The sequence below is a fragment of the Haplochromis burtoni genome, unplaced genomic scaffold (assembly GCF_018398535.1).
Source record: "Haplochromis burtoni strain Fernald_Lab_line unplaced genomic scaffold, NCSU_Asbu1 Contig_14, whole genome shotgun sequence".
Classification (NCBI taxonomy): Eukaryota; Metazoa; Chordata; class Actinopteri; order Cichliformes; family Cichlidae; genus Haplochromis; species Haplochromis burtoni.
The window spans coordinates 4,080,103-4,095,478 of NW_024582375.1; the positions used below are offsets into that span (position 1 = coordinate 4,080,103).

Here is a 15,376-nt window from a genome sequence, read left to right on the forward strand (position 1 = left end):
TAGATAGATAGATAGATAGATAGATAGATAGATAGATAGATAGATAGATAGATAGATAGATAGATAGATAGATAGATAGATAGATAGATAGATAGCTAGCTTAGCTTTCACGTAATCTGTAAATAAATCTCCTCACTTCTTTTTTAAAACTCCTGCTCTGGTGCCTTTCTCTCATGCAGATGTGAAGATACATGAATAGGTAAAGTTCCCCATTCTAAGCTAAGTAAAAGTCTAGTAATTGCCACAAATACTGTATTCCCATATAGTCATGTGTTGCCTTTCTGCAGAGGTTATTCAGGGTAATGAATATCAAGAGGCGACGTATGACGCACAGCATTAACCTCTGTTTGATTAGCAGCGACCCAATCATCTCAGACACTGACATCAACACTCCCATGCACGGTTAGCACCTGCATAAAAGGTTTTTCAAAAATAGAACAAGTGCCGGCTTTTGCTGATGAATCCAAAAACAATGCAGCCATTATCCCCCAAACACTCTGACGGTGAATGGGGATCATGTCAAGATCTGTCGATTGCCTCATGTAAAACCACAAATGGCACTGCAACTGCTATCTGCTGCGGGGTTGTTTATCACTGCGGTAATGACGGTTGATGAATGTTTTGATGGAATTTTAGATCTGAATCATGGCCTGGTGACCACATTGATCGGTGGCATTAAAGGTACAGTTGTGTTTCAATATAAACAAGAAGGTTGCTGTGCCACCAAAATTCAAAACAAAGGACTTTAACCTCCTCTCGCTACTAAATTGATTTACATGTCTTTTACAGTAATAAAGGGTCTCTGTAGTGACTAAAATGATTAATTTCTCTGATGCTGAAAGTGTTATTGTTATATATATATATTATATATGTATTATATATGTATATATATGCCAAGAGAGCTTCACAAATTACAGCAAATATAACACATATGAATATCACAAGTAAAGAAAAGAGCAACAAGTTGCACCTCAACCAGATTCTTTGGTAGTCATCAACACACTCCTGGCATTATTCTGGCTGGATATTTGACTACTTTTCAGTTGCCAGGAAGTAACAGTTGGCAGCAATTCAACGAGACAAAGAATTAGACTAGACTGATGCTTTAAGTAGGCATGTGAGGTAATATGGGAAACTCCAGAGTACACAGTCGTACAGGAAACCATTAATCTGAGTTATTATTGGTTTTTCACAAACTGCTTTTGCAGTTAAATGAGCAGCTTCTGGCTTAATTGGTGTTAAATAAATAATAGCATGGTCTAACAGGTCATGTTCTGTAGTTTATCTGAGGTTGTAGTCTTCACATTTTTAAGATCTAATAAGGAATAGATTATTTGTCTTATGCCCTGAAACATAAACCATTAAAACTAAAGGACTGACTGTACATAATATAACCAGAAAGAATGTAAGCTTCATTAATATGTAATATAATGAAATAACGATGCAAATATTATTAATAATAATAACAATAAGAAGAAGAATTATTGATGAACAACAATAAGACAGAGGGTCATTTTATCCAGAGACCAGGCGAGCTACACTTAAGGCCAGTGTAGCATCACTTCTCTTAATAATATCTGAATGTAATCCAAAATATTAATACAAGCTGGTTGTTCCGAACTGTTTGAGCCTTTTCTCTGAGTTTCTTAAAGAATGTTTCAAGAATTTGTATCTTCAAATGGGGACTTAGGTGGACACATACATGGTGCATAAGAGATCTTCATTATATTATATATTATTTATTTGCAATCACAAAAAACAGGATACAAAACTCAGTCTGTCTCCAAACAATGACCTCCACCCTGTTTCAGTACTATGGACAGATCTCTTCTGAACAAAACAAACAGTGCTGTCCTTGGTTCTGAAATCTGAAACAATACCCTTTATTGTTGTTGATTTTAATTTTGTTATTGCTTCTTTGACTGTCTTTCTATTTACACAAAAAGATTAAACAGAGAGGTAAAAAATATGGAAGCAAACACTAACAATTAAACGGAGAAGTAAAATGTATCCAATAGTACTGAGCAAAAATTTTGAGGCACCCCATATTTCTTTACATGTTGCACAGAAAATTAGAAACATTTATTGAAACATGTCCAAACATAAATGAAAATACAGTACATCTGCTGTAGTTTTTTGGGCCTGTCACTACTTCTTTTCTTTTCTTCCGTTTGCCCAGCTTTCCCCTCCCTTTAAGAGCATATCTCAGGACACCATGCTGAGATATGCACGTGATATGCACGTTTCTGTCTAAAAGTTAAAAAAAAAAAAAAAAAAAAAAGGAATACGTTTTTGAGACTAGCTGATAGCAACAGTGCTGCTGATACGAACTAGTTCTTTGTTGTTATGTGTAGACACAACACTGGTTCATTCCTCGAGTTAGGTGCCTTTTTATTTTACATTTGAATGATTCATTGTGGTGTGGTGCTTAACAAACAAACACATCTTCTGAAGACGGTCAGCTATGAGTGGAAAAAAAAAATTTCCAAAGAAAAACTTCTGATGAACTATTACTCAAGACCACTAAAAAAATTACAAGGAAGTAGGGTAACACAGTAACAAAATTAAGACAGGCTCAAGAAGTTTGCACATTAGGCCTACTGTATGTACAAGACATTTTGTGATCCATAGCTAATTCGTATATAGCACACAAAACTTTAGGTAGTAAGCAGAAACAATTACTACAAGGCTACGGTATTTCTAAATCGAACCCACTGTTATTAGAAGACTAAAATTTAAATGATTAAATGTTTAATCTTTCCTGCTTCTTAGTCAACCATACCTTTGTTTAGGCACAAACATATATTTTCGTTCCTGGAAAATATTCATGGCTCTTTAGGAATTAGATGTCACAAGCACACGTCGATGAAATAAAGCAAAGAAAAAAAAAAATCTAAATTCTGGATGTACGCGTTTCATAGGTTTTCCTGTCGCTTGCCGTCGCTACGCATAAACACGGAAGTTACAATACTGTGGCCGTGTTGCATTCGTAAACACCCGAAAAATCGGAATTCCTCTTCTCCAACCCAGAGAAATGTCAAAATATGGTAAGATTACTTAACTGTGACTTCCACCTTACGTAAAATCCAAACAAAATAGCACCTTAAAAGTTAACCATACTTTCTCTATCTATATCGATTTTAGCTGTCTAACAGTCCTTTAAATCTGTTAAATTAGAATCAAAGTTCATTCATTTCATAATATTTCACTGAACTTTTTCACTAATGGCTTTAAAGACAGTTGCTCACTTAACTCCAAGTGGATTCAGTTTCATATTTGTAAAATGTTAAGCGTGCGGAGGTCATAAATGATGTCTTTTTAAGTTTAAAATTTCTAATTTCCGAGGCTTTTTAAACGCAGCATCAGTCTCATGTGTGCTAAATCAACCTCGCTTCCTCGAGAATAACTTTAAAGTATTTTTGATATTTCAGCCCGACAGCCAGTTGGGCTTCCACGTTTCTAATGTGTGCAGACGTCTCCTCGTTATGGCGGAAAGTGTCCGAGAAATCTTTTGACTGTTAAAACAAATTTAGGCGTCTTCAGAATACTAAGGGTCTGGTTTTAGCTAGGTTCTGTTAGCTCATCATTTCAGAAGAATGGAAAATAAAAAAGAGAAAACGTTTCAGTTCGTGGTCGTGGGGGGTGGCATCGCTGGCGTGACATGTGTGGAGCAGGTGAAATGAGATGAATGGCATGTAAAAGCTTTGCTAGTACAATGCGTGTGCCATGTAGCTACTTAACGTACATGTTAATCTACATTGACAGCTGTCGTCCCAGATTCCGTCCGCTGACGTGGCTCTGATAACTGCAGGTCCCCACATCAAGGCAGTGACCAACTACAAGCAGGTCAGAGGGACATTGATGACGATGATGGTGGCGGTAGCTCAGTGGGAGCTTCATCTCTGACAGAGTTATGGATCTGTTCTCACAAACTCCCACGTTACAAATGCATGCGCTCATGTATTTTAAGTCATCAACTGTACTAAAAAAAGAAATAATCAGTATTTCATTATGATGATTCATTATGATTCACATACAAGCTGCCTTTAAAAACATAATATGATCATCATGGACACACTGTATTTTACTGTTCGGGTTTGACTATCAACAGGCTATCTTATCACTTCTCTGAATGGCTTTTAATGCTGTAATTTTCCACTGTCCTCCTTTCAAAGGTGTCCAGGACACTGGAAGAGTTTGACGTGGAGGAGCAACCATCTAGTGTTCTGGAAGAAAAATTCCCCAACCTTACTATCATCCATTCTGCTGTTAAATCACTCCACACAAAGTCACATGTAAGGTTTGGCCGCATGTAGGATGCATATGTGACAGCAAAGGCCACACATGTTGTTTACTTACTGTAATTATAGCAGAGTGCAAACTGATTTCATGCAACAAGCACTTTACTATTAACTGTGTACTATTGCCACCTTGTGGACATATGGTGGGCAGGTTCCGTGGAACAAGAATGAGATTATTGCTGCAGTACAATAGTGAATTTCACTATAATGAACGGTGCCTCCTTTAGCTTATCCATTACGCTGCGTCATTCTTTAGGAAACCAGAGGAGATGGTGCGTCCTCTGTCTCATGAAAATAAATGATCAACATAACAGTCAAGAGACTGCGTTTTATATCATAACTTGCAAATATGCAAGCAATTTTTTAAATGTGGTAATTGAAATATAAATGTTACGCAATGTTGTTATAGTTTGCCTGATATGAAAATTTGCTGCTTTCCTTGAAGCACTTCGTTACGAGTTTAGTGACATGTCTCGTAATCAAAGATAATGAGCCAAATCAAAGCTCAAAGTGAAGTGAAGGTTGTCGTGCAGGTCAGTCTGTACTGGTTGTGCCTTCATTTTAGACGTCAGCTTTTAGGATTATCAATAATTAATTTGACTTGAGAGGTGCTGAGAGCTTTAATAAAGGTGAGTGTAGCAGATCTTCAGCTGGAAAAGAAAACTGTGTTATGGCCTGCATAACACAACACAAAAAGAACATGGGGTGAAGGATTAAGGATGAGATTTGGTTTGATGAGATTTTTTCTTACATCCCTTCTCAGGGATTTGCGTCTCCTCCTGGATCGTAAATTAAGATCTTTTGTGTGTTAGGCAAATGTGTTAAATGCTTACAAGGCTAGGAGGATTAAAAGACGACCTTTATGTTTAAATCACACCTTTTTTCAAGAAACTGAGGTTGTGAGATAAAACAGTTAAAGCTCACAATTGATTGCCATTTCCCTTGTAATGCTCCTCTCTTCGTCAGTGTGTGGAAACTGCAGATGGCCGGGTTTTTGGTTACAAGAAGCTGTGTATCTGCAGCGGTGCCAGACCCAAGCTGCTAACCCAGGACAACCCTTACGTGCTGGGGATACGGGACACAGATAGTGCTCAGGTACAAGCCAAATCTTCTGGATGTTTGTGTAGCTAGTAGCATGTGGGTCTGAAATTCCTGAGGAAACTAACCTCATAAGACTTTCATAGTAACACCAAACAGTTTGTCCAAAGAAAACAGCTTGACTGCTTGTCCTTGTATTTTAGTCCCTCTTCTCTGGTCTTCATTAAGGTGATATTACTTAACTGGATGTGGCATTAGCGACTAATTACCAGTCTACTAACCCTTTGAGCTCCAGTACAACTAAACAGTGTTTGAATTTCAGCTATTACAGCTTCTGTAAGATCTTATTGGTTTCACTGAACAAAAAAAGGGTGTTCGTGTATTTTCTAAATCTGCATTAGTTACACATAGTCTGTCTGTAAATGATTGTGTTTTATTAATAACCTTTAAACACAGATGAGTCACTAGTTTTCTTTGTTCTTTTAAAGGAGTTTCAGAAGAGGTTATCCAAAGCTAAGAGGATTGTTATTGTTGGGAATGGAGGAATTGCCTTGGAATTAGTGTAAGTCTGCTGTAGCCAGAATGCCATTTGAGCCCACAGTTATTCATGCTTTACTGAGTACTTGTGAACTTTGTGATCTTTAGGTATGAGGTGGAAGGCTGCGAGGTGATCTGGGCGGTAAAGGACAAGGCCATAGGAAACACATTCTTTGACGCAGGAGCAGCACAATTCCTCATCCCATCGCTTGAGGCCGACAAACCCCAGGCAGCTGCCCCCTGTAAGAGGCCTCGCTTCACTACAGAGGAAGCAGCTCCCGGAGGCTCACACATCTTCACAGCAGGTTCTTTCTTTTCCTTCCTGTTCTACACTTCTGCTCTTCTCTCCTTTAGTACAGAAAAAAAGTATATAAAGCAAATGTTTGTCTTCTCTCAGATAGAAGCTCACAAGCATACGGTCACGGTCCTACGGATTCTGGAAGTGCCCTGGGTCCTGACTGGCATGAAGGAATAGCTCTTCGAGGAGCAGAGCAGGTGAGATCCTGTATGCGTGTTTGAAGTCTGTGGGGAGTAAAAAAAAAGGCTAATGTTCTGTTTGAACAAGGTCCTAAAATGTCTTACATGTTCTGTTTCTGTGGTAGTTGAATTTTCAGAATGTGTTTTTAACTTAAAAACAGTACAGTTAATTTGGGAAATTAGTTTTGTGATCTTTATCTAAATGCATGTCACTTCCTCTGTGTTGTTCCGCCTTTCTAAGATACCTATTGTTATATTTTACAGTGCAGCTAAATGGGTTCACACCCTAACGCCCATTAACTTAATAGCATAGCTGCGGGTACCTTCTGTTGGTTCATTATCAGATTCATAGTATCAAAATCCCTCTTGAACCTTATCTTGCTACTCAACAGCTATAATGGAAAAACATTTTTTATTTTAGTAGTTAAGTTAATGTCATTGAACTGCAAGTGTAGAAAGTCAAATGGGATTAAACAAGGATTAAAACATTTTGCTAACATTGCAAATCAGGTTTAAAAAGCTTTTTCACCCAGGTTATACTTCTTTTCCAGTCATGCTGACCACTCAGTTTTAACTGTGCATTCATAATGTGCTTTATTCTAAAAGCTTTATCTGACTGTCGTGGCCTGTTTAAAATCATCAGTTAACCAATCATGTAAATCTTTTGACCCCTCCAACAGTCAAATGGCACATAGACAACATGCAAATTCTACACACACAGGCCCAGTGCTAACCACTATGAGATGTTACAGAACTCTTCCCATAAATTTCTATTCAGGTTTGTTTCAGTGCCATGTCTCCTCATTATACAGTCACAGTCAAAAGAAAGTACACCGTCTGTCAGATCTAAGATTTTACATATCAGGTCACAAAATTGCGTAAATACAGACCTAAAAGCCCAGACCTACAAACTGCCAAAACCCCTGCTTTTAGAAAGGTGCTCACACTTGCTGATGATGAGTTAATCATCTGCATTTGATCAGCAGCACCTGACTGCTGCTTACCCTCTTAAATCATACGGAAGCAGTAAGCAGTGGTGTTCCACACACTAGTTTTGTGTTTCATGTGATCGCGTATTTAACTAATTCTAAGATCTGCTCAGATGATTTTTAATCTGTCTTGACATGTCGAACCTTAAACCTAAAAGAGGGTTTCTTTTTACTGCGACTGTACAGTAAAATCTCTAACAGATGATGTAAGGTTGTTTGTTTCAGACATGGCAAAAATGCAGTGAGAGAAATGGGGAAGTGGTTATTTCCACTTCGGCACACAAAAATAACGTAGGCTGTGGTGGTGAGGCAGCACAGAATTACTGCTAACCTCGTTCACAACTACACGAAATGCTGAAGCGTGCCGTAGTGGACACACAGGACAGATTGTGGACAATCTAAAGGTTTAACAGTATTAGGTTCCAAAATTGCTTTTTGCTTCTTTTTAACATTGTTTTACTAACCATTTCAACCTGGTTGCAATAACACTAGCCTCATAAGACCGAAATTAATGGTTGTAGCTTATGTAAAAACTAAAAAAAAATCTTCGAAATACAGACTTTTTGGATTACTAGACTCAGTGAGTCCCTGGGTTAGCAACACAACAATAATTTGTCTGACCATCAGTCACAAATCCACACTTACTTTACTGGCAGGGATTAAATATCAAATAATGTGTTGTATGGCTCACTGCACATAGACACATATAGTAGTTTATAAAAGCCTGAGTGTAGCACACAGTTTATCCTGTCATACTGTCCTCCTGTTCTGACGAATCCCCTCACACTGCTGGCATTTGCTCAGTTGTCCCACAGAGTTTCAGTGGAGTACCAGTGTGAGGTGGAAAAGATCTTCACCTGTGAGGAGCTTCATAAATCCCCAGAGCAAACACTAAGAACTGAGTGTGGTGAGGATTAAATTTACTGCTCTGTGTTTTTCTCTAACCCTGCTCCTTTCTTGCTCACTTTTTTGTTTGTTTTTTACACTCTGCCCTTTGTCTGAGTAGGAGACTGGCCAGTTTACGTCCGGCTGACTAATGCCCAGACATTTGGCTGCGATTTTGTTGTCAGCGCCACAGGTGTCGTTCCAAACACTGAGCCCTTTCTCCAAGGCAACACGGTAAGAAAACTCATCCATATGCAAAGTGGAAATTCCTAGTGACTCTGCCAGAGCTTTCAGGCTTTGGGAACGTTGTTGTTTTGCATTATTATTAAATGCGTTCGTGCCATTTGTCATTCATCGTACGGTCATGCTTCTGGCCGGTACCGTGTTAGATTTTACCAAAAGTTGTTGAGCTGCACACAGTTTCATGACTGTATCTGCTATGCTACATTAAATACTCATGTTCCCACATAAAGTGCCTTTTCCATAAAGTACACACTCTACCTCTTCTCGTGTCTGCTCACTTCGATGTAATGTTCAGTGTTTTGCAAGGCAAATTGCATGAGACCTACTTGTACGGCTTATCTGTTTTTGTAAGTGGAAATGTGGTTTTAATTCCTCTAGATGTCAGTAAAGCATAGGTGAGCTTTTTCATTACTCTGGTTTTTCAGCCTGTGTAAAGCTGCTGGATTTCCAGCAAAGTGCCACTGCATCAAAGTTAGTGTAAAGTCTACAGCAACCACTCTGATTTACTTATATGTACTACATCTTCCTTTGCTTTGTTTTTTTATTACTGGTGCTGATCATTTCTCTGTGTGAAAGTTTGTGGTTGCAGACGATGGCGGCCTACAAGTAGATGATCACATGATGACATCCGAGGCAGATGTGTACGCTGCAGGTGACGTGTGCACTGCGTGCTGGGAGCAGAGCCCTCTGTGGCAGCAGGTAAAAAAACAGTCAGTTAATCTACAGTGCAGAATTTTTGTCCTTTAAACATTACGTACTGCTCATGTCGTTTAAGTAATCCAGTGTAAAAATGAGAAAAAGTAGCGTACCATGTGTTTCCTGATTTTTGACTTAAAACAAAATTATAATGCCAAGCAACTGTTTCTGTTTTAAGCAACTTCTATATGTGGAAAACAATTAAAAGTTAGATAATTAGATGTATTAGCTTATGCCATGGCAAAGCATCCATCTGTCCATCCGCAAGTCATAGGAATTGCTACTTCTGGACACAATGAGCAGCTAATCATCTTAATTGTGCTCAAGGTCAAGATTGAGATCTTATTGGTCATTTTACAGGCACAGTTTTCACAACACTCACTACTCCTTCTAGACAATTGGACAGATTTTAGTGAAACAAGATTAGTTTGTCCCAGATATGACTGTTTGCAAGGCTTCTTTATATTCAATTCAATGCAATTCAATTTTATTTATATAGCGCCAAATCACAACAAATGTCGCCTCAACAACCCAACAATCATATGACCCCCTATGAGCAAGCACTTTGGCGACAGTGGGAAGGAAAAACTCCCTTTTAACAGGAAGAAACCTCCGGCAGAACCAGGCTCAGGGAGGGGCGGGGCCTTCTGCTGCGACCGGTTGGGGTGAGAGAAGGAAGACAGGATAAAAGACATGCTGTGGAAGAGAACCAGAGGTTAATAACAGATATGATTCAATGCAGAGAGGTCTATTAACACATAGTGAGTGAGAAAGGTGACTGGAAAGGAAAAACTCAATGCATCATGGGAATCCCCGGCAGCCTACGTCTATTGCAGCATAACTAAGGGAGGATTCAGGGTCACCTGGTCCAGCCCTAACTATATGCTTTAGCAAAAAGGAAAGTTTTAAGCCTAATCTTAAAAGTAGAGATAGTGTCTGTCTCCTGAATCCAAACTGGAAGCTGGTTCCACAGAAGAGGGGCCTGAAAACTGAAGGCTCTGCCTCCCATTCTACTTTTAAATACTCTAGGAACAACAAGTAGGCCTGCAGAGCGAGAGCGAAGCGATCTAATAGGGTGATATGGTACTACAAGGTCATTAAGATAAGATGGGGCCTGATTATTTAAGACCTTGTATGTGAGGAGCAGGATTTTGAATTCAATTCAAAGGAAGCCAATGAAGGGAAGCCAAAACAGGAGAAATCTGCTCTCTCTTTCTAGTCCCTGTCAGTACTCTTGCTGTAGCGTTTTGGATTAACTAAAGTTTTTTCAGTGAGTTTTTACGACTTCCTGATAATAATGAATTACAGTCGTCCAGCCTGGAAGTAATAAATGCATGAACTAGTTTTTCAGCGTCACTCTGAGACAGGATATTTCTAACTTTAGAGATGTTGCGCAAATGGAAGAACGCAGTCTTACATGTTTGTTTAATATGTGCGTTGAAGGACATGTCTTGGTCAAAAATGACTCCAAAGTGTTACTGGAGGCCAAGGTAATGCCATCCAGAGTAAGAATCTGCTTAGATACCATATTTCTAAGATTTTCAGGGCCGAGTACACTAACCTCAGTTTGAAAGTTAGCGGCCATCCAGGTCTTTATGTCTTTAAGACATTCCTGCAGTTTAACTCATTGGTGTGTGTTATCTGGCTTCATAGATAGAAAGATGCTCTGTCATCTGCATAGCAGTGAAAATTTATGCTATGTCTTCTAATGAAGCTGCATGTATAATGTAAACAGAATTCGTCCCAGAACTGAACCCTGTGGAACTCCATAATTAACCTCAGTGTGTGAAGAGGACTCTCCATTTACATGCACAAATTGGAGTCTATTAGATAGATATGATACAATATCCCCGTGCATTTGAATTCTCAGTAGTTTGTACAATACAACAAAACTTTTCCATTTCTTTCTGTGAAACAAGCTGTGAAACAAGCTGTGAAACTGCGATAGATGTGGGTTTTAATCGACACTGAAAGGTGTCAGTTTAGACCCAGCGTGCCAGCAGTAATTCAGTTCGCTGACTTAACGACAAGTTTAATGAAAAATGGTTTGAGAAAGCGCACGCTTGAACAGGCTTACAAAGCTAACTGCACTGCATGGTGAAGGTGTTTCAAACTTTAAACAAATGAGATTAGGAGAGATTATTTAAGAAAAAAAACTTTTATTTTTTAAATTAAGAGCATTTGTCAGTATTTTTAAACTCATTACTTTACTTTGGAAAAAATTTTCTCCTTTTTTCCCCTCACGGTGTATTTTATTTTGTTAGTTTAATCTTAGAAAATGTTTAATTCTGCTTTTTTTATGGCTGTAGTCATCCTGTAAAACATGATCGCATACATACACATAAAGATTTTTTGCTAAAAAGAAAAGTAGGCTGTAACGTTTCATACACCATGTTACGTAAAGACACTTCGCGCAGTGTTAGAAAAGTGTGGAGAGCAGCTGTCATATTTGCACTGTCATGCATATTTGAATGTAACACTGTGTATGTGTTGTGTGTACAGATGCGTTTATGGACGCAAGCTCGTCAGATGGGTTGGTATGCAGGCCGTTGCATGGCAGCACACATCCTGTCAGAACCAGTGGAGCTGGACTTCTGCTTTGAACTCTTCTCACATATTACTAAATTCTTCAACTACAAGGTAAGAGATGTTTTACTAAAGTGCAGCAAAGTTATTTAAATGATAACTAATAGGTTAAACATCAACTATGCAAAGTGGAAAGGTTTTCATTCTTTTCAAGGTGATTTCACAGGGCCGCATGGTTTTAGCCTCAAGGTTGATTCACCGTGCTTTTTAAAAAACATGTCTCCTTCTGATTATTCCACAGGTGGTCCTACTGGGAAAGTTTAATGGTCAAGGGCTTGGGCCAGACCATGAGCTGCTGGTACGCTGCACTAAAGGCCAGGAGTATGTCAAGGTGAAACTGCAGGGATAAACAATGTGATGACAGTAAATGGTAAAAGGACTGGTACTTACAGTGCTGTGAAAATGTATTTGCCCCCTTTCTGAATTTTTACTTATTTATTTTGACATATTTATCAAACTTACATGTTTCAGATCATCACACAAATTATATCAGACAAATATAACCCGAGCACGAACGGACACATCCTGAAGTTTGCTGATGATTTGTAGATGATTTTGTGGATTGGTGTGATGAGTCCTTCCTTTCACTAAATGTGTCAAAAACTAAAGACATGATTATTGATTTTAGGAAGTCCTCTTATAGCTCATCCCCTACTATCATTAAAACTGCTGATATTGGGATCATGAGAGTTATAAATATCTAGGTGTGGTACTTGACCATAAACTGTGTTTTGAATCTCGTGCTGATGCCACTCGTTTTAGAGTACCTCTGAGGAAGACCAAAAGACTCAAGGCTTCTTCTAAATGGCATATAACCGTCCTGGGATTTTCTATTACTATTATTGTCATTTTATATTATGTTTTGTTTACTTTTATCCTGCTGCTAAACTAATTTCCCTTTTGGGACAATAAAGAATTTGAATTGAATTGAATTGAATGTATTAATGGCTATCCCTGCCATTATCTCACTGGAGTGGAGTCCTAAACCCTTAGAAAATAAAACCTTGCATTATTGCCCTTCCCAAACTGACAGATGTTGATGACTTTCTCTCATCTGTTCTTGAGTGTTTTAGATTGTGACATGATGTGTTGTTTTTGAGAACTTCAGCCTACATCATGGCAAACAACATCTTGTTTCAACAGGTCTGACAGTAAACAAACCTGGGTGTAGCTTGTGAAAGTTAACTCAGCTTTTGAAAACTATGTCATGGCTCAACAAGGGTGAGACAAAAGCATTTTTCACACAGGGCCAGGTAGCTTTGGATAGCTTCATAGTCATCATTTAAAAGCTGCATTTTGTATACACTATCTACAAATGGAGTTCCAAGGCGAAAACTGCTGTCGAAAACGGCTCATCTCACATTTTCCAGAAAACATCTTGATGATTCCCAAGACTTTTGGGAATATTATTCTGTGGAAGGGAGAGACAAAAGTTTAACTTTTTGGAAGGCTTGAGTCCCGTTCCATCTGGCGTACAGCTAATACAGCATTTGATAAAGAGACAATGATACCTCCAGTCAAACATGGTGGTGGTAGTGTGATGGTCGAGGACTGCTTTGCTGCTTTAGGACGACTTGCTGTAATTGATGGAAACATGAATTTTTTTTCTTCTCACAAAATCCTGAAGCTCAAGCACACTTTGGTTATGCTGCAGGTCAATTATCCAAAACACCAGCATGTCCACCTCTGAATAGCTTAGAGCAGGGATGTCCAACTCCAGGCCTCAAGGGCCGGTGTCCTGCAGGTTTTAGATGTGTCCTTAATCCAACACCGCTGATTTAAATGGCTAAATTACCTCCTTAATATTAAGGTCTCCAGAGGCCTGGTAACTAACTAATCATTTGATTCAGGTGTGTTGACACAGGGTGATATCTAAAACTTGCAGAGCACCAGCCCTTGAGGCCTGAAGTTGGACACCCCGGGCTTAGAGAGAAAAACAAAATAGAGGTTTTGGAGTGGCCTTGTCAAAATCCAAGCTTGTATCAGACTGACGACCTTAGCACAGTGCTGAAGGGAGGGCTTTAAAGTTGCCTGTACTGAAGCGTGCATGCACACGCAGAAATACTTTTTCACAGCATTGTAACTTCTTCAGTCTTTCATTTCATTCATTCATTCATTTCATTTATTTGTTCATTTTCAGGCACAACAAATACCTATATTGAACATAAAATGCACAAAACAAAAAACAAAAATTGCCTGAAAAAGGAGTGGGACGAAGAAAACTTATTAAATCCCACCTCTATACTCACTCATCAACAAAAAAAACAAACTTCCCGCAGCTACGCCCATCATTGCTTACAGACCCATCAACAGCCCCGGGCACATACAAGCATCTAAACGGCAGCTCGCAAACAACAATTAGAGCCTTCATAACTGAATACAGAATATATAAATTATAAATTGCATTACCACAGGTAACAGGTAGTAATAACTACAAGTAACAAACACATATACATATACATACATATATATCTACACACACATGTACATATATGTACACATGTACATATATGTACATACATATGCACACTTTTTTTTTTTTTTTGGAATCCATACCAGCAATGGTAAGAGAACAGACATTACAGAGCACACTAAAAGCATCATTGAGAATAGTGTGACCAGACCAACTGTTTGTAGAGAAATTTAAATCTATGAATATTTTTGCATTGTTTCAATTGTAAACTCAGACTGTTCCAGATTTTCACACCACATACAGACACACAAAAACCTTTACGGGTTGTTCGAGTTCTGGGTAATTACAATTCTCCAAAGCCTCTCACATTATAAACCTTTTCTCGAATTTCAAATCTAGTTTGTAAATTTGTCTTCAAAATTAAAATCACCAAAGGCTAATCTGGAACCCAGAAATCAATGGGAGCTGCCAGGGTGTCTTTGTCTTTTGTATACAGTCTTTAGCTAATATCAATATTTTGTCCATCTCATTGCAATTAAATGTTTGTTCCAGGTTGTTCTCAGTGGAGGGAGGATGGTGGGAGCAGTGCTTATTGGAGAAACAGACCTGGAAGAAACATTTGAAAACCTGATACTCAACCAGATGGATCTGACGCCATATGGAGAAGAATTGCTTAACCCTGACATTGACATAGAAGACTACTTCGACTGAGCTCTGCTGGAGAGTTTGAACAATGGCAATTAGCTGTGTGAAAGAAAGATTATGTTTGCAATAGTAAATGAAATTATTTATTTTTGATTTAAATAAAAAAAAAAACTAAACCACAAGCACTAAATTGTTGGTTGAAATATGTATTAGGTAAAAGTATTTTTGTAGCAGTATATACAATACCGTGCAAGTCTTGAGCCATCCCCCATTTCTTCAGAGTTCAGCAATTTATTGAAAAGTGCAAACAGACGTGGACATTTGCACAAGCTTGAAAGTCAATATTTGGTATGACCACCTTTATTCTTCAACACAGCCTGAACTCTCTTAGGCAACATTTCTTGTCATTTCTTCAAGCAGTCTTCAGCAATAGTTCTCTAGGCATCTTGAATGATATTCAAAGCTCTTCTTTGGATATTGGCTGTCTCTTGTTCTGTTCTCTGTTAAGATGAACACACACTCAGTAATATTGAAGCCCAGGCTTTGTGGAGGCCAGTCCATGACTG

At 38.6% G+C, this 15,376-nt stretch overlaps 1 protein-coding gene across 1 annotated transcript; it reads left to right on the forward strand.

The window, feature by feature from the left end:
* The first annotated feature begins 3,352 nt into the window (after window positions 1–3,352).
* pyroxd1 (pyridine nucleotide-disulphide oxidoreductase domain 1) lies at window positions 3,353–14,970 on the forward strand. Its single transcript, XM_005915734.3, has 13 exons — window positions 3,353–3,674; window positions 3,766–3,846; window positions 4,176–4,295; window positions 5,268–5,396; window positions 5,828–5,901; window positions 5,985–6,181; window positions 6,274–6,371; window positions 8,147–8,249; window positions 8,349–8,461; window positions 9,047–9,169; window positions 11,669–11,806; window positions 11,994–12,083; window positions 14,718–14,970. The coding sequence occupies exons 1-13, from the start codon at window positions 3,597–3,599 to the stop codon at window positions 14,874–14,876; spliced, it is 1,503 nt and encodes a 500-aa protein (XP_005915796.1). The 5' UTR covers window positions 3,353–3,596; the 3' UTR covers window positions 14,877–14,970.
* The last annotated feature ends 406 nt before the right edge of the window (window positions 14,971–15,376 follow it).